This window comes from Camelus bactrianus, chromosome 3 (genome assembly GCF_048773025.1).
Source record: "Camelus bactrianus isolate YW-2024 breed Bactrian camel chromosome 3, ASM4877302v1, whole genome shotgun sequence".
Classification (NCBI taxonomy): Eukaryota; Metazoa; Chordata; class Mammalia; order Artiodactyla; family Camelidae; genus Camelus; species Camelus bactrianus.
Window position 1 is genome coordinate 36,835,596 of NC_133541.1, and position 20,098 is coordinate 36,855,693.

Consider the following 20,098-nt stretch of genomic DNA (forward strand, 5'->3'; position numbering starts at 1 on the left):
TGTTCACTGGGTAGCAGTGCTGAATGTGTTTCTTACTGTGTCGTCAGAAAAGTAAAAAAGGCACTGATTTGGGTCTTCATGAAGTTAACTCCTATAGTCCAGAATAGAACCTCAACTTTAGTTTTTGGGGAAAATAAAAACAACTGCAATGAGCCTTTTGATTATGAAGAGAAAGATTAGTGTTTACTCTAAAACAAGGATTTCAATGTCACTCCTAGAACAACTGTTGGAAATTTGAAAATGTTATTTTTGTCCCAAATGACACATGAGGTTCTTCCCGATTTGGTCCCTGCTCACCTCTCCAGCCTCATTTTTTCCACTTCCTACTCTGTGGTCTGCCTTGTGGCCACACCGCGTCCTTTTGTCCTCCGATCATGGCCTTCTCTTCTGGCTCCAGCCCTGGAATGTGGCGAACACTCAACCTCCTGTCCCTTCCCTGCCCAAAGCTCCATTTGTCCCACCTCGTTGTCCTCTTATCCAGGCTGACAGATTGCTCTCTCTAGAAAACCTTCTCAGACGCCAAGCCTAGTTAGTACTGGAATCCCCCAAGTGAGCCCCTGGGCTGTGGGGTCTGGATGAGCAATTCATGAAGCTACCCTAACAGTGTCTCTCACCCCCCCCCTTTTTTTTTTTTATTGCTCCACCCCTCCACTCCCAGGAGTCTTTTAAGACATTTTCTGCCTGATTTCTCCTCCCTCTGCCTCATGAAATTTTAATACCACAGATTTTCTTTATGTCTATTTATGTACTTGGGCCTTTGGGAGGGTTACAACCCATAATCTAATAGCTAAGATTTGATATAATCTTAGATGATGTGGATTTTTTTTTTCTCCATAAGAACCAATTTTTGCCCCCTCGAGGGCAATATTGTCCCCTTTGAGAATGCATGGAATAGGATAAGAGAAAACTACTTGTCCTCTTGACAGGGCTACGGCAAAAACAGTTCCCATTCTTTTCCGATAAGAGGCTTATGTCACTGCTGAAGAGGGCAAGGGAGATAAGGTTAAAGCACAGATTTAGCAGCGAAGCTAACTTTGTGCCAAGGGCAGAGTCCAAGGTAGGACAGAAGTCATTTAGCAGCAGCGTGGAGAGTGACCATTGAATACAGGCCACAAATTCAAGGAGTTGGGCTGGAAGAGGGTGGAATAATTAGCTAGAGGGTGACAAGAGGTCTAGGAGGTCTTGTTTTAAAAGCATGACTTTAGGCTGATGGAGAGGAGCCTGTGGACGGTGAGAGACTAGGAAACGTCCAGAAAGGGGTAAGTGACTGGACAGAAGCCCAGAGGAGGAGGGAGGGGACAAGGGAATCACTGGCAGCAGTGAAGGGAGGACAGCCAGCTTCTCGCCCTCTGAGATGTCTGGGTGGGAATATGCAGGGAAGTCACCATACCTGGGAGAGTGTGGTGGAAGATAGAAGGAAGGCCTGAGGAGAGGAAGAAGTTGGTGTTCTCTACTTTGGAAAAACAGGTGAAGCTGACTGAGACACAGAAAGATGACCAAGTGGCACTGAGGGCCAGCTGAATAAAAAGGACAAAATTTGTAGCAGTTGGATTTTTTGTTTCCCCTATTACTTTCCAGGCACTGTCTTAGGTGCTGGGGATACAGCAGTGCACCCTGAGTTTCTGACCTCAAAGTGCCATTGTCTGCCTTCCCCAACTGGAAGATGCATCTATGAGCAAGATTGTTTTAGATGCTGATAATGGTGATGGAGATGAAATACAGGAGTGACAGGAGGAAGACTCTGGCTGGCTGATCAGGAAAGACCTGCCTGAAGAGATGACATTTGACCTGAATCCTGAATGGCTTTTCATATTCTGAGAGTGAAGCTTTCCAAGCAAAAGGGACTCCAAGTGCACAGGGCCTGAGGAAGAAACAAGCTTGGAGTTTCAAGGACAGACAGGAGGCCAGGGTGGTTGAAGCAGAGGGTCCAGGGAGAGAGGTGGGGGTCAGGAGGCCAGGGGGTCCTCCTGGCCTAGTTCAGAGATCCCTGGAGGCAAGAAATGGTAAGATTAACTGGATACATTTGCCTCTGTCCACCTTACCAGCATCTTTCCAGTATTTTCAACAGAGTTTATTTTTTGGAGCAGTTTTAGTTTTTTAAGCAGACTTTTTTTTTTTTTTTAATGGCAGTTTTTTAGAGCAGGGTTTGGGGAGGAGAGGTGAATAGGTGGAGCACAAAGGATTTTTAGGGCCGAGAAACTACTCTATGATGGTATTTCGATGCATACGTGTGATTACATCTTTGTGCAAATTCATAGAACATGCAACACAAAGAGTGAAGCCTCATGTAAATTATTGTCTTTGGGTGATTATCATGTGTTAATGTGGATTCATCTGTTGTAACAAACGTACCCCTCCGGTGGGGATGTTGATAACAGGGCCGGGGCGGGGCTATACATGTGTGGGGACAGGGGGTATATGGAAAACCTCTACTGTCTTCTCAATTTTGCTGTGACTCTTTCTAGCAATTTAAAGCCAAATGCTTAATATCTTATCTATTTCCTGCCACTGGCAGTGAGTTCTATTTTTGACCTATCACTTAGAGCAGCAGGGATGAAAACATCTCTCAATATGTTATGAGCTAGAGGACATTAACATCTAAAAGAGCACATTTTCCCTTTGAGGGCCATCACCTGTAAAATGCAGGTCAAAAAAGGTGAATGGGAACAGCATGATTAGGGCATGTTCTTAAATACATATTGAAATGTCCACACAGGTTTTTAGAGTAATAAAAAGAGCTAAAGGAGATTGTTCCCTTCTGTTTTCTGATTTTTTATTTTTTGCAGGTTTTTTCTTTCACTCTAAGAAAATGGACATGTGTTTTAAGGAAAGGTATTCCAGAGCCTACCTGTGCTAGAAAATACTAACATCTGTGGAGAGGAAGCTTCCTATATTTAAAACCTTCTTGTGTGTATGTGCATTGCATACACACTGCATAAATAAAACACACACGTGTGTTTACAGTGCTGAGCAAGTCTCCTTCCAGCCCCTGCCCCCCCATCACCCTGGGGCTGTCTCAGGAGGCAACTGCTGTTGCCGGTGACATAGCCTGCAGAGAGATTCTATTTATATAAGCAAATGCCTACTTACAAGAAAGGATAAATAGTAGCACAGTATATGCTGTTTGGGACTTTTCTTCTGTACTTAACATATCTTGGAAATCATTCAGTGGCGAAAGAGTTGCCTCATTCTTTTGCAATTTAAGTTTAATATAAAGAACATTATCGTTAAGAAATTATACGTTTTTATTTATGCCAATTCAACAGCAGAGCTGCAGTTAGATTGATTCTTAGTCTTCTGGGCTTTAACATCAAATAGTTCAAAGTTTAACATTTTTTCTCTCCTCTGGGGCTCTATCTAAAAGTCCCCATTTTAAGCCCCTCCAACCCCCATCTGAGGTTTGCCACCATTGTCTGGTTTAGTCATCTGATCTCATTTGTGATCAATCAAATATAATAAACCCAGATAGTGTGGCTCAGATAGCTCTTAAAGACAAAAGATTAAAAGATGAAATAAAAGTAAATATATAGGACAGAGGGCTGAGGGTTTGCTGAAGGTCTGAGATTTGAGAGAGAGTGTGTGTGTGTGTGTGTGTGTGTGTGTGTGTCTTAATTCCTAATCAGTTACATCAATATTCACCTCGCCTAGATTTGCAGTTGGAGACTAGGCTTGATGCAGTTTTAGCTCATATTATAAGACGACTGCACATTTCTGGGCTGTTCTAAGAAGCCACAGTCCCTTAGATCACGGTGGTTCACGAGGACAGAGCACTCACTCAGATAATTCCCAAATACTGTCTCTTATTCTCTTTTTCTCTCGGGGTAAGTAACACGGACACACTTGCCAAGTATAACTGAGAATGTTAAGGGCAATCCTTGACTCGGCAGCTCGAGCAGGCTGTGTGCTAAAAGCAACTTCGAAACAAGCCCTATAAATAGCCGTTCATTGTCAGCGGGAGTGAAAAGACAAGAGGGAGCATGCGGCGCTGTGATTCAGGCCTAATTAAGGGGCTGTGTCGGCGGCGCAGGGTTATAAGCGAAGAGCGGCTGCAACTGATCATCCAGTCAGCCGGCCACTGCAAGGGTTCAACACCAGCAACCTAGGCGGGACAGATGCTGGCTTTGCCTCCGCTATGGCAAAAGTCATCTTGAGGCACCTCGTAGAGACTCCAGTGCGATATGAGGAGCAGTTTGAAGCTCGAGGTTTGGAAGACTGCAGGCTGGATCACGCTTTATATGCACTGCCCGGGCCAACCACCGTGGACCTGGGGAAGGCCGGGGCGGCCCCGGCTCCCCCCGTGGACTCCGCCGCAGAGATGCCGCCGCAGAGAGGCGAATCCCGCTTCCAGATCCTGCTGGACGTGGTCCAGTTCCTCCCCGAAGATATCATCATTCAGACCTTCGAAGGCTGGCTGCTGATCAAGGCTCAACATGGAACCAGAATGGACGAGCATGGCTTTATCTCGAGAAGCTTCACCCGGCAGTATAAACTGCCCGACGGCATCGAAACCAAAGATTTGTCTGCCATCCTCTGTCACGACGGGATTCTGGTGGTGGAAGTCAAGGATCCAGCTGGGACCCAGTGAAATCCCACCGCTTCCTGTTCATACGGCAGGAGGAAGATTCTAATTCAGCCTGTGGTATCACGAGAATGTTTGAGCCACGTTTGAAGTGATTTTTATGAAGATTAAAAATCTAGGCATGGTTCTGGTATGTTGACGTTGTCTTTGTTATTATTACTCAAAAAGGAAAATTGTTAAATTTGTACCTAGGGCTCAAATTGATGCTATTCTTACATTGGAAGCATTGACAATTTAGGCGATTGATACTAGAGAGGAACTCAGTTATTTCTTTGTTACTCCAGCAGTGCCAGAGAAGCTGCATTTGTAACAACTGATGGCAGAAGAACCACACAAATCCCAGAAATTCTTATTCATTTTATGAAAACTTTTTATATTGAGAAAAAGGGTTGTGATCCCCTACGCTTCATAAGCTTTACTTTTCAGTGTTTTATTACAGTGGAACTTTGTAAACACGGAGTCTAGATGTTAAAATACAGTACTTGGATATTGGGTCTGAAATACATTTATGAGTCACTGTATTTGTTACTGCTTGAAACTTACGTTGGGATTTTCAGATGTAAGTCTTATTTTTCAAAAGTTCCACATACGTATCTCATTTTTTTTCACTAAACTGAATCTTATCTGTAGTGCTTTTTAAAAGCACAGCATATGTTTTGTTACTTATGAAATAATAAGATGTATTAACTCATAAATTAAGTTTAGGAAACCACTTTAAAAGATTAAAAAAATTAAACTATGCTCTTCAAATGTTACTTAAAATTTAAGATTTTGGAAGATGGCAAAATGTACTGCATCTGTTCTCACTGCATAATCCTTAGCTTTAAATAGCCTGGCAGGCAGGGTAAGTTCTGAGGCTCGAGCTTACAGGGGCGGGCGTCTGAGTTTATACAGCACACGGGCTGCTTTGGCCCAGGGAGCAGCTGGGACTGGTGGTTAGGAATATTGCCTTCAACAGCTGGTCTGTGACATTGCAAAGGTTTGCCATCTCATTCTGTACATATTAAATATTTCTTTTGGGAAAGTAACTGCTTCTACCCCATACCCCATGTGAGGCTGAGGACAGCACTATGAATAGAAGAGGAATTTGGGTGTGGAAAACACCAGGGTAGATACTTGACTGCTGACAATACCACTGTGCTCCTCTGTGGCATTTTATTCATAGTTCACAGGCAAGCACGAGAGACAGGAGACAACAGAAAAATAAATTGGACAGTTATACAAATGGTTTTGAAGACAAAGAGAGATTTTTGTTTACAGTATGATTAAATTGAAAGGATTTTGAAGCTAGATGTTTGTATGAGGTCGTGGCCTAAGTATGGATGTTTGTGCCTTCAACTCTAGGCTAACAAATTTCGTTCGACAAAGTGAGTATCACAGACCAATTCTGCTGTATAACAAAGTTAACAGTAATTACTAGGATTATATCTACTAATGTGACTAGAACTGGGATACCATTTGTCCAACTTTAGATTATTCTTTCCCACTGCTGAGCAGAACAGTGTGACAACAAACTAGTGCTTTGAGAAACAAACACAAAACCCCCTCTCATTTGGCCTTGATCTTACTCTAGATGAGGTCTTACTTCTGAGAAATTTCAGAAAGTAAAATTCTTACCATGAGGAGCCACTGATAGAAAATAGTTCCTTTAAAAGTTAAACATTTTAAAGTAATACACAGCCATTTTTTTTTGATTTGGAAAATATACTAAACAGTATAAAAAAATCCATTTATTATTCTTCTACTACCATAATATAGCTACTTTAAAATTCTACTTCAGTCTTCTCTTAAACATAAATACATGTACCAGTTTTTGGAAAACTAGGATTATATTTGCAAGGTGTTTGATATCCTAATCATACTGTTGCCCTCCCTGCCAACCCAGACCCATCCTCTGCCTTTCTCAGCCCTACTCTGAGCCCAAGCTGCTGACCCCTATGGGCCATGTCATTCTGGTTTCCAACTAGGTTCAGCCAACAGGAGGCACTGACTGCAGACCGGAGACTGGAGAGAGGAGACGGGTGGTCAGTGGGGAAGAGAGGTCAGGGCATCTCTTTCCCCAGCTGCCAACCTGCTGCAGACAAGGCTCTGCCAGGACCTGCATCTCCCCAGGACTGGAGCTCTGGAGAGATGGCTGCTCCTCCAGGACTTGCACTTGTACTGGGTGCCTGCATTCTAACGTTGTTTCTTCCTTTTGCCCCTTCAGCACTTGGGGTGGTGATCTTTTCTGCTCTTTCTTGTTCCCAGTGCTTCACTATCCACTGTCAACTCCCTTTACTTTGCCTGCTCTCCCATAAATGATTCCTTCACTAAAGTCCCTTTCAGGTGATAAAAGGAATTTACATATATTGAGGTATGGGGAAATCACTCTGGCTTATACATGAGTTAACTTGAATTTTAACTGCCAGCTAAAACAGCCTGTTTGTGGCCTATCAAACATACACTGTACATTTGCTTTCATTATTAAAGAAAAGGGCACATTGGCTAGGAATAAAGAATGCCCATGTTAGTGGAAGGAACCTAAAGGTCCATCGATGGATGACTGGATAAAGAACATGTGATGTATATATACAATGGAATACTACTTGGTCATAAAAGGAATAAACTAATGCCATTTGCAGCAACATGGATGGACCTAGAGATTATCATACTAAGTGAAGAAAGACAAATATCATATAATACAACTTAGATTTGGAATCCAAAAAATTATACAAATGAACTTATTTACAAAACAGAAACAGACTCACACATAGAAAACAAACTTAAGGTTATCAAAGCAGGGGAGGAGGTGAGGAGGGATAAATTAGGAGTTTGGGATTAGCGGATACAAATTACTATCCATAGAATAAACGAGGTCCTACTGTATAGCACAAGAAACTATATTCAATATCTTGTAATAATCTCTAATGGAAAAGAGTATGAAAAAAATGTATAAAACTGAGTCACTATGCTGTACATCTGAAACTAACACAACACTGTAAATCAACTATACTTCAATTAAAAAATACAAAAATAAAGAATAAAGACCGTCATGTTAAAAATCAGGGCACCCCATTGGCTGGACGTAACAGGTAGGCGGAGGGTGTGGGCGCCCTATAGATAGAGTTCAACAGCTTCCCAGGGCCGAGGGCAGGGTGGGGAAAAGCGGAGAGGAGGACCAGGGAAAACGCCAGCACTCCAGAAAAGTGAGAGCCGTTCTCTCCTAGAAAAGCTTTCCTACAAAATACAGCCTGAGAAAAGGATTAAAGTGCCGACCCTTTATTTGGCAAGTGCAAACCCAGGATGGTACAGGTGATGAAGTAGGGGCATGGAGGCAAGAAAAGATGGGACACAAAGCAATGCGATGTGTGACCATGCTGGTCACTGTTTCACATTGAGCTATAAAGAGACTGCCAACTCTTGGCAGGGATGTTGGCTCAGCACCTGGACCTTCTCCAAAAGATCTTCAGGAAGAAATCAAATCTTAGAGCAGTCCACAGGGATGGCAGGAGAGGGAATATGTATCCCCTGTTCCCTGCAATGTCCTGAATCTCATCAGTCAAGGTTCAGCTCCCAGGGAGTAGACTCCCCTGCATTCTGAGTTAAATCATTCAACCCCTTAGTGGCTACTCAGGAAACCAGACCCCACACCCCACAGTGTGACATTTCATCCATGCTGGGAGCAGAAGGATGACTCAGCAGGGTTTGGGCTCAGTCAGGGAGAGGAGTGTAGGCTCAGGGCTTCTCCACTTGGACTCTAGCCACCTAAGGAGGCTTGGCAAAGGCTCTGGCAAAGGTGGCATCAGCAGGGTGTGGGAGGCAGGCGATCCCGTCAAGAAAAAGAAGGCAGGCGAGAAGGTACATAGGGTTTGTATCCACAACAACCTCAGATCCAGAGTTGCAGGAAGAGGGTGTGAGGCAAATCACAGTCCTAACAGCATCCACTACCAGTGAACCCTACACTGCCTTCCAGTTATGGACTCTAATATCACCTTCTATTCTGATCTAATATTTAGTCTACTTAGGTGCAAAGTCAGTTCTCTTAAATTTCTCCAGGATTTTTCTTTTTCTGAAGATTGTGGACCAGTCCTGGAAGTCCAGAAGTCTTTGAAGGTTGTGAGCCCACTCACTGCCCCGGGTCCAAACTACACTAAGTCCTGAACCTGCCCTTGTCTTATTTCTCACCTACTTGTGATTATCTGAAAACTGCTGTTCATGGACCATAGCACATCCAAAGAGTGATCTTAAAAACACAAATGGCATACAATTTCAAGTTAAAACACCCCAAACCCCTAATAATCATTTTCTCAAGTTTAACAAAAATCTGTTTTTCAATAATGACCACTGTTCTTGTCAGAGGTTCTGAAATAGTTAGTTGGAAAGAAGAATTAAAATGTTGGTTCAGTATGCTGACTTACAGCTTATACATTCTATTTTGAAACTAACCCTGTTTTAGTAATTGAGTTGGCTAGATGTTCTCCACAAAATAACAACAGTATTTTAAATTTGAAAAATAAATGATTCTAAGTAACTATATTTTTCTATATTTCCTCAGCATTATTTTATATGTAAGAGCATGTATGTTTGCATGTATATATTTATAACATCCTATTTATTAATGTTTTCTAACTTCAGGGACAAATACAAAAAATATGTTTTGATAAGAGAAAATGGTCTATATGATAACATTCTTTGTAATTTGTTGAGATTTTCTTCATGACCTGGTATGTAGTAATTTTTCTTAAGCGTACCATGTATACTTGAAAATAATCTATGTGAATATTTTCTATTTGAGAATGTATATGAATAATATGCATATGCACATACATACACACATATGTATGATTGCTATTTTGTTACTCAAATAGTCTTCTCTTTTTAATTCTTTTGTTTATGACTACTAGAAACACATAGATTGACATTTAAAAATCTCTCAATATGAATGGACAATTTAAAATTTAAAAATTCTGGTCTATTTTTCACTTTGGATATGCTCAGATTATGTCATCATGTGATTATAAATTTATAATTTTTCTCAATTGGATTATTATTTAGGCCCCCTTTTTCTCTCCATTTAATGCTTTTAGCCTTAAAATCTGTTTTGCCTGACACTATCACTTTTTTATTTTACTATTTGCATGACATCATTTTTTCTTATATATTCAATGTAGTTTTGTTTTAAGTGTGTTTCTTTTTTTTAATTGAAGTACAGTCAATTATAATGTATCAATAAGTGTGTTTCTTGAAAGAAGTAGCATGTAGCTGGGTTTGAAAAATACAATTTGATGATAGGTCTTTTAATAGATGAATTTAACTCATTTACCTATTGCATTAAATATTTATATATATTTCTTATTTGTATATTTGTGTATGTGTTTCCTTGTGGAAGGCAAGACAGATTGGGGTATTTTTTTCTCTGGCACTTGCTGTTTCGGTTCCAGGTTCTGATTGGGGGTTGTCTCCTTCTGTCTGCAGCTCTGATGAGGCTGCCCTCTCTCCTCTGGCTCCAGCCCATACTGGGCCAGTAGCTCTGTTTCCTTTCCCCTGTTCCTACAGGCTTAAGAGGGTAAGCAAGGAAAGTTCATGGTGATATAGGCCTTCCTCAAAAAGCAATAAAAGTCTCAAATTAACAACCTAACCTACCTAAAAGAATTAGAAAATGAAGAACAAAGCCCAAAGTCAGCAAATAATAAAGAGAGGAAATAAATATAATAGAGATTTTAAAAGACAATAGGAAAAAAAATCAATAAAACCAAGAGGTGGGTTTTTTTTTTTTTGAAAAGATAAACAAAACTGATAAACTTTTAGTGAGGCTCATGAAGAAAAAAGGAGAGAGGACCCAAATAAGCAAAATAAGAAAGGAAAGGAGACATAACAACCAATACTGCAGAGATACCAAAATCATAAAAGAATACGACAAACAGTTAACAGGCCGACAAACTGAACAGCCTAGAAGAAATGGGCAAATTTCTAGAAACATACAGCCTGCAAAAAATGAGTCAAGAAGAAACAGACAATTGGAACAGATTGATCACTAGAAGTAGAATTGAATCTGTAATAAAGACAAAAACTAAAAAACTCCGAGCAAACAAAATGGATGGCTTCATAGGGAAATTCTACTAAACATATAAAGAAGAACTTATACCTATCCTTCACAAACTTCAAAAAAACTGAAGAGGAGGGAACACTCCCAAATTCATTCTAGAAGGCCTTATCTTGATACCAAAATATACAGATGCTACAAAAATAAAAAAAAAATTTTAAAAGAAAGAAAATTATAGGCCAATATCATTGAGGAATATAGATGCAGAAATCCTCAGCAAAATATTAGCAAACCAAATATTTTGGTTTCCAACAATACATAAACAGGATCACACACCATGATCAAGTTGGATTTACTTCAGGGTCACAAGGAAGTTTCAACATATGCAAAAATATTTTACTCATTCGATGAACATGTCCCATCTTTATTCTATTGGGTTATTCCAAAGAAATCTAAATTTCAGGACCAACAATCCCAAGAGGTTATGATCTATAAAATGCAATAAGCACAAATAACTTTTCCCCCCAAAAGCTTAAATTCAGTGCATTGCAAATTATATTCCAATTTGAACTGCAGATGCAACCCAGAATTTCATTTAAGCTCAGAGTTTATTAGTGAGAAAAATCAAATGAGCCGTCTTGGCTAAATGGCAGGCCAGGGAAGCATATCTTCTTTCTTCATTTCCCCAGATGGATCTGACTGGATGGGACAGTCCCTCTGTGAAATGCTACACTGGGGTTGCCAGTCTCTGCAAAGCAGCTGCCAGGCACATACCATTCTCCTGAAGCACCACTCTTCCAATGGGTGGAATTTCCCTGTGCTCTTGTTTCATCTCCCCAAGCCCAGTATTCTCAAATTCTCCAAGCAACGTTCAAAGCCTTGGAGAATTCAATGTGGCTTTAGTTTTCTGTTGCTATCAAATGAGTTACAGTTAATTTCTTGTGGAATTTTTTTTTTAATTTGCTAGGAAATTCTAAATAGGCTCTTATGGTGCTCAGCTCATGAACAAACTTTATCCCTGGGACAAGGAAGAAATAACTGAACCTCTAAGGACTGTGACTTCATGGTGAAAAACAACAATGAGGAAAGTAGACTTTGAAAACAAACATGTGTAGACAGACAGGGGTTTGAATACCAACTCCGCAATTTTCTAGTCTGGGTGTTTTGGTCAGTTTGCTTAACTCCTCTATGCTTCAGCTTCCCCATCTGTAAAATGGGGATGGTTATAGTGCCCACCACTTACAACTGTTTTGAAGATTAAATGAGATAAAGATGTAGGGTGACCAACAGGCTTGGTTTGCCCAGGCTTCTTGGGACACGGGACTTTCAGTGCTCAGACTGAGATATTCTGGGCAGACTAGGATGGCTGGTCACCCTCTATAAGGTCAGGTATAAATACAATGCCTGGTATCTGTAAATGACAACCATTATTTTATGTCTTGTAAATCTCTCTGAGAATATTCCCACAGACACTCTGCCTGGGCTGTGGTTGCTGTAGCGATCTAACCTACTAGCTCTGGGGGATAAGGTCTGTGACTGTGACTGCTTCATTCATCGCTGATCCCTACTGCCTTGCACTTAGTAGGTGTCCAGTGCGTAGTTTTTAAACAAGGAAAAGAGAGTGTTTCTGTGGAGCATGGTGGATGTGAAGCAATGCAAGCAGCTCAGCCCGAGAGTCCAGGTCCTGCGTGAACCAGCCCCTGCCTCCCTCTCCAGCTGTGTCTCCCATGCGCTGCTCCCCTTCTGTCATGATGAGGAGTTAAGGCTTTATCCTGAAAGCAGTGGGGACCCAGAAGGGAGTTTAAGCAGGACTGTGACAGGGTCAGCTTTGTGTTTTGGAAAGATAATGCTGGCTACAGTGTGAAGGATGGATGAGAGGAGGTGATGCTGGGGTCAGGAAGATTATTTAGATTAGCAGACATTGGGGTGGGAGAATGTACAGGAGAATCACCCAGTAACTGTCCAGGGCCCACCCCAGACTATTTGAATCAGAATCTCTGGGGATGGGATCCAGACATCAGTAGTTTTAAATCCCAGGTGATTTTAGTCAGAAATGAAGGTTGAGAATCAGTAGCTTACGATAGTTGCAGAGTGGAAAAGGAGGCACAGATACATGGGCTGTTAACGGTAGAGGAACAACATTACTAAGTAGCAGAGCAGGAGCCATGAAGATAGGAATTAAACCACTCATAATGTTAGAGCAGGCAGATAGCTAGGTATGAGCAGAGAAAGGGGGACACGGGCCAACACGGGCAAAAAACCATACATCTTGTGAACAACAGGGGTCCTTGGGCAGATAAAGAAAAGCAGGAACCTCAGGACTGATAAGAATTCACACATTTTGGAGTAACAAGTGTTCTGGAGGCAAAGAAAGGTGGGAAAAGGCAGGAATTTCCAGCGTCCGAATGTAACCTTTTGCTCATTATGCCCTCATTACAATAAAATTAGCCTTGCAGATTAGAAATACCCATCAAGCACTAATGCCATGACACTTCTGATTCAGCCTAAATAAGGACAAAAATTCCTCCTCCTCTCCGGTAGGTGGAACTGGGATGGAAATCAGGGAATACAACCCCAAACCCCTCCCTCTCAAATGAATATTCTGCCTATTCATTTTTATACCCTATGTAACCAGCTTGTCAAAGACACTCAGGGCAGCTGCTCACCTGAGTCTGCCTGCTCCCTCATTGAGAGCATCTTATCACTTAATAAATCATCACTTTACTTTCTTGACCTCTGTGTCTCATCTCTGAATTCTTTCTGCATTGAGACAAGAACCTACTCTCTGGTAACAACAGGTTCTGGTTGGAGTAATTGAAGTTGGGAGGTAGGTTCACTCACCTTTCCGATGAGCTTTCAGTACTGAAGCTCCCTCATCCCAGGGCAGTTGATCACCCTATAGGGAAGATGGTGATAACTTTTACAAAGATAGGTAACAAGGATCTGAGTGTGACTGGGACAAAGATGATTACTTTTAAACATGGGTGACAGCTGCTAAGTATTGGTGACTAAGGCTGTCCTAAAGCTCACAGCTGAGGATCAGATGAGCTAAATCGCCACATTCTAAATTCCGCAAATCACAGCTGTTGGGATCATTCATCCTCGACAAGGCTTGCTAAGAGAAACTGGGAAGCAGACCCAGCACCACCTCACACCCTAATATGAGGTTGAAAGGGAGAAGGCCATTCACTCCCCAGAACAAGGGTGGGTGGGTCTGGCTACCTCACACCCTCAAAGCCAAGGGAGGGAGCAGACAAGAGAACTGCTCACAGGTGTGTGGGTCTCTGACGTGCCAGTTCCTGTCTGGACAGTTATGGGGCACTGGGCTCAGTGTCCAGCCCCCCTGCTACCAGGGCAGCAGAAAAGGACACTGGGAAGACATGGTACCATGGGGGACAGCCAAATGGAGCAGGGTCAAGACTGTCCCACTTAACACCCAAGAGGTTTGGAACATGGATCCCACATGTGCCTGAAGACACAGAAGCTGGCTGTGGTGAGTAGATCATATTGGGAAGTTTGGTTTTTTCTGGGGAAGCCACAGCACTGGGCAGAGGAATGGGAGAGACACATGGCTGCCAGCTCAGGGGCTGGGCCTGAAGTTGAGAACAATGTTCTCTCAGGAGGGAGCCTGAACACTTAGAGTTGCTACTTGGGAACAAACCCATTGTCAGACAACGTTGTCAGCCTCCATCACCCACACTGAGCACCAGGACAACAAGCTGGGCCCCCCAAGGGCTGTTGGGATCATTCATCCTCGACAAGGCTTGCTAAGAGAAACTGGGAAGCAGACCCAGCACCACCTCACACCCTAATACGAGGTTGAAAGGGAGAAGGCCATTCACTTCCCAGAACAAGGGTGGGTGGGTCTGGCTGCCTCTCACCCTCAAAGCCGAGGAAGGGAGCTGACAAGAGAACTGCTCACAGGTGTGTGGGTCTCTGACGTGCCAGTCCCTGTCTGGACAGTTAGGGGGCACTGAGCTGTGGCCAGCCCCCGTGCTACCAGGGTCTCCCCCTTCCTTACCCCTCGGTCCTGACCATTACCAGCCAGGGTGTGATGGGAAGACAGGCGAGCGTGGACCAGACCACACCCACACCCTTATTCCTCAACAGGGCTCAGGAGAGGAGGTGGGAGAGGAGGGAGACATTAATTGGAATGAAACTAGAGCTTTGAAACAAACTCACTGAATTTTGGGGATAGGAAGTCATTGTTTTAAAGCTGGAAGTAACCATAGTAATAACTGAGAGGACCCAAAAGTCAGAGCATTGGGCTGAAGTCATGCAGGAAATCTTCTTTCCATGGAGAAGGGGATTTTGACACAGTAGTTACTGCCGGGTGGCGAGCCGCCCTGTGGAGGGGCCCTGGGATGGAGGCTTCTGCCCACAGTGAAGTGGGCCCTCTAGGCCCTTCAGAGGACTGCGGCCCTCGTGGGGGGCTTGACTGTGACCTTGTGGGAAATCCTGAGACAGAACCTGAGGCCCTCCTGCACTCCTGACCCCCAGAAATGTGAGATAGTAAGGGTTTTAAGTTGCTAGCTTTGGGGTTGTTACGTGGACATAGGTAAGGAATAAGAGTTGTGCTAAGTTGGGCCCAGGGGGCCAGGCCCTTACATCTGACTCACCGGCCAGTCACGGGCGCGGGCCGCTCACCGGAGGCACAACTTCAGGTGAGGCCTTTCTCTCCAGCCGCGGCGCCCCGAGGAGGGAGGTCAGCTGAAGGCTGCTTTCCGACAATATTCTCACCAGCTGGGTGATTCAGTCCTTGATTCCTCAGGAGTTATCCGGATCGCTCATCACAGCATTCACCACCACGTGCTGAGTTTGCGGCTTCTCTGGGCCTCCAGAAAGAAGCTTCTGGAATACAAACAATGGCACTGACAAGCTAGGAATCAGAGATTGAGAGTCTCCCCCATGCATTCTATTCTCTCCTCGTTACCACGGCTCTCCTTTTAAATGTTCGGGTTTCATTCTCGACCTCCTCTCCATCTCTGAGTAGAAAGACCAGGGTCCATAAGGCAAGAAAGAGGAGAGAGACAGGGAGAAGGTGGTGGCCGCTGAATGTTATGGTTGGAGTGTCAGGAGAAAACAGATGGCAGACTCAAGAGGAGACACAGCAAACAATTTGAGGAAGGGACTCTTGACAGAATCGTGGTCTGGATGAGGGGCACCGGCAGGGACTATGAGGTACCACTGGCCACCAGGCTAGCAGGGGTGAGGTCAGGGAGGGCGTGCCAGCACTTGGAGAGGGGAGCTTCGTGGTGAGAGCCTCCATCAGGAGCCGAGGGACACAACGATCTGAGGATGCTCAGCAGGACCAAGGGAACGCACTCTGGCTTCACTCTCTTCCTGCCAGCTGGGGTTCTGACAAACCCGCCTGGGGGCCAGATGGCCCAGGATTCCGCTGGTGCCAACCATACAAGTCAGCTCCCTGCAGCCCCCAGGGGCACAACAGAGGAGGGCAGACAGTGGCTCTGCAAGGGCAGAGTTAAAGGTGCTCAGAGACAAGAATTAGATGTGTTCATGACCATCTATCTCTTAGAAGTGATTTAAAATAACTGCAAGTGTTCGGGTTCATTTAAGTTTTAAGGATTCTCTCAGAGAGAGAAACTACCACTCTCTTCCCCCATAGCGTCCCTGCTACCACTGACAGATCTTAGATAAAGAGACCACCGGCCTGCTTCCTGGAGTTTTACTTTCCTAGGAAATCATACTCAGCTCTGTGTCTTGACTGCAGTATTGGACTAGAGTCCGGCAAGATGTTGCCCCTGGAGGTAAACAAGAAAAGGGCAGAGAGAACTTTCTTTTACAGCTGCATGTGAATCTGCAATCATTTCAAAATTAAAAAGAGTTTAAAATGATATTCACTTATTCATATTCCACTTATTCCACTTACAATAATTGATCTTGAAGCTTCAAAAGTGATGTAGAATTCCCCAGGAATTGGTGAGCTGGTTTGTTTTCTCAACTCATCAGAATGAAAAATTCGAGTCACCTGATCGGCTGAGATTTGGTTCTTGCTTCTGTCAAACACAGCTGTTGTTGCCTTGGCTAAGAAAGACTGAATCTCAGGCCCTGGAGAGAGGCCTGAGGCCATGGAATGCCAGTGACCAAAATAGACTATAATTGGGTCTATCTCTCATGCACGCTTGGGTTTGTTTCTTGCACAGAGATTGTGATGGAACAGCTCTGCCCACAGGCTGTGCTCCTGCAAACAGATCTTTAAATTCTCAGATGCTTTATCTGTGAGTCTGTGTGTGTGCTGTTTTTGTTTTTTAGATTGCCAGAGGGGAAGGGGGTTATAAAATAAATAATCCACAGGGATATAATATACAGCAGAAGGAATATGGTCAATAACACCATAATAACTTTGTGTGGAGACAGAGGGTTATTAGACTTCTGGTGATTGTTTTGTAATTTATGCAAATGTCAAATCACTATGTAGTACACCTGAAAGTAACAATATTGTATGTCAACAATTTCTTTTTTTCAGTTCTTTTCATAGTAGCATTAAAAATTTTTTTTTATTGAAGTGTAGTTGATTTATAATGGTAGTTTCAGGTGTACAGCAAAGAATTATATTTTAATAATAAAAAAATTCTTAGATGCTATTGCTCTTTCAGAGGCTCTCAGTTAATGGAATTAACTAGCTTATTTATCTTTAGAATAATGTAGTAACTTAAAAAAACAGAGCTACCTTAACAAGCTCATTTGGGAACAACAGCTGCTCTAAGATTACTCCAAGAAGAGAAAGGGGAATTAAAAACTTGATCCTATTTGAAGACATTCTAGGTTGAAAGTGCCTGATGTCTAACTTGGTTGAAATGAGTGTTTGGAATAAGTATGGATTATATTAAGTGTCCATATACTTTTTCTTTCTTCAGATATTTTAGCTCTATGACGTTACATTTCACAGACTTACTAAGGAAATGGCTTGGCAGCCTAAGATTACAGAACAAAAATGATCACTCTTGGTCCTGTATACAACTTTCCTCCCTGACAGCATGTGTTCTTTATTTCTATCCTTGAAGAGGAAGGTTTAAGTTTTATCTCCGAGTAGGATGTGTTTCATACAGGATGACTCGGGGTGTCTTTTTCTATATAGAATTGGTAAGGTCAGGACTGAAATTTTATTTTCCATCTCCTCATGTGAAAATAATATAAGCACCTTACGAAACAGCACCTAGACAGGGAAATGCATGGGCATGATGATCATTCTAAGCTCATTAAGATCTTTGGGAACAGGTTTAGGTTCAGGACAACATTGGGAATGTTTTTTGTGAACACTGACGGTCTGAAGTGCACGTCTGATCAATTCCGAGGGAGTCGTTATTCAGCATGTGGGATAAACAGCACGCATATCATTGCCAAATGCAGCCATGTTAAAAAATGGGGAGTCATTATAGCACCACTTCACAACAGAAATTGTACTGTCAAGACCCATAGACGCTACAACTAAAAATGGTGCCTTTTCTAGGCCTTTACACTTCTATCTTGATCACCCAAAAGAGAGTAGCTGATGAAGGTCAGCCGGAGGTCAGGTCTAAGGCAGAAACACAATTTCTTTATGGAGTAAACTGTCTTGTTTCATGTGGCTCCTTAAATGATCCCACTAATTACATTCAAGCAAACAGGGTGGGGACAAATTAGATGATGTGGAATTTAAAACAAGGGTCTAGTACATCTAGACAGCTGTTTTGCTAGACTCTGTTTAGTTATAAATTACTTTTAGAGTTGCTGCTATCATTTATCTTTAACTCCTAATAACATACCATCATCCACGTGAACTGCCAAACGTCCTACCACCAGGTGGAAGAAACCCCCTGGGCCTCTTCCTAGCTCAGGAAATCAGTCCATGGCATCATGGAAAGTCTTTTTTATTCAATCCTGATCTGGGTTCACAACCTAAGTTAAGTGGTTGTTGTGCAGTTGTGTGACCTTAGGGACATTATCTGACTTTCCTAAGCTTGGAATTCCTCATCTGTAAAATGAGGGTAATGATACGGGATTCAGAGGTCATGTATGTAAAGCATCTCACACTTTTGTGTTAGGCCCGCAGTGGGCCCCAAATCAATGGTGGTCTCCACCAAATAACGCATACCAGTGGGTTTGACTTGAAATTTATTTCTACTTTAGATGATTTCATGATAATAAATCTGAGGCAGAATGTTAACAGTCTTTTATGTCTCCTCTCTCTGTGAGAAACAGAGGAAACGAAGCAGAGCACTTAGGGCCTGTTTTTCCACAGATAAAAGACTAGATAGTGCCCTCTAGTGGTAAACAGACAAAAGATGTGAAGGATATTTATTTTTTACTTTAGGATTCAGACTGAAATCACACAAACAGGTACAATGTAAAGTCATGGGGTCAAATACAATATTTGGACAGGATTTTCACACCACTTTTTAAAACAATGAAATAAAGGAAAACTTCCTTATCCACTGTAAAACAAATTGCAGTTTAATCGTATGAGCAACAAGAGAATCTGAGCCATAGATTTCTTTTTCAATCAGATGTGACTACTTTGATTCATTTCTGCGCTTGTGACTAAGCATTACCTAAAGAAATGATTTCAGCAGGATGAATTAACAGACTTCTTTCCAAGCTCATGTAGTAGTACATAACTGATTGTTTCACAGGAGTTCTGATAGACTTTGGCAGTTTAGAAAAAAGGAAATGTGTTGTAGAATCTTCTCCAACGATTGTCTCTGAACATTAGTTGTTACAGAACTTCCCTTAACTGGATACTAACGAAGCTGTTTCCGTCCAGCTCCTGAACTCTCACAGTCTCCATTTCTACCAACACCGTTGCCCTTGAAATTCAATTAGGCCAGTATCAGATCGTGGTTAAGAGCATGAACTCTGACGCCAGACTGGGTTTACCACTTACTGACTGTGTGAGCTCTGTGCCTCAGTGTTCTCATCGCGAAAACATCAGTGTTAGTACCAGCTGCTTCACAGGGCTGTTATCAGGACTGATTAGGCTCACATCTGGAAAGTGACTAGACCAGATCCTGGAATTATTACTATCACACAGCTGTTACGCGCCCATCCTTCTCAGTATTACAGAGCAAGCGTCACAAGCTGAAGATGTGGGCCCTGCCCTCAAAGAGTCTGCGGTTGACATGGGAAGATCTTGCTAGAAGGGCAGGCCTTTCCCCACTTCTTGGTTTGCAGGGGGAGGACTTCTCTTGAAACATATCCAAGGCTGTTCCTCTTCCTGTCCTCCCCACAAGAAGCGGAATGACTCAGTTGGAGTGGGGTGACTTTGGGGACAAGCCCATGAGGAAGAGGTGCATTTTCCTAATGCAGGAAAAGGCTGATTTGACCCTCAGTCTATAGTACATCCTCCAGTTTGGCTCAGTCAACAATAAAGGTCATAACTGGACTCTGCCAGTCAACTGTTTGGTCTAGGTCTCCATTTGTTCAGAACTCAGTCTGAGAACTAAAGAGCTATTTATTGAGGGGAACCTTGGAGACCCCAACAGAACATACTGACCCTT

The 20,098-nt window shown here is 42.8% G+C and overlaps 1 protein-coding gene and 1 long non-coding RNA gene across 10 annotated transcripts in view; one reads left to right on the forward strand and one right to left on the reverse strand.

Annotated features, from left to right (window-relative positions):
• Nucleotides 1-20,098, reverse strand: part of LOC123620045 (uncharacterized) — a 137,744-nt gene that overhangs the window by 95,311 nt on the left and 22,335 nt on the right. For 6 of the 9 annotated variants that reach the window (XR_012504183.1, XR_012504195.1, XR_012504197.1 and 3 more), the window contains exon 1: nucleotides 13,443-13,568. This is a non-coding gene — a long non-coding RNA (uncharacterized LOC123620045). Of the gene's footprint in view, nucleotides 1-13,442; nucleotides 13,569-15,220; nucleotides 15,453-20,098 lie in introns of those variants that run through there. The other 3 variants (XR_012504193.1, XR_012504196.1, XR_012504189.1) reach the window with 1 other exon arrangement.
• HSPB3 (heat shock protein family B (small) member 3) lies at nucleotides 3,959-5,320 on the forward strand. The gene has a single exon (XM_010966296.3). The coding sequence runs from the start codon at nucleotides 4,133-4,135 to the stop codon at nucleotides 4,583-4,585; it is 453 nt and encodes a 150-aa protein (XP_010964598.1). The 5' UTR covers nucleotides 3,959-4,132; the 3' UTR covers nucleotides 4,586-5,320.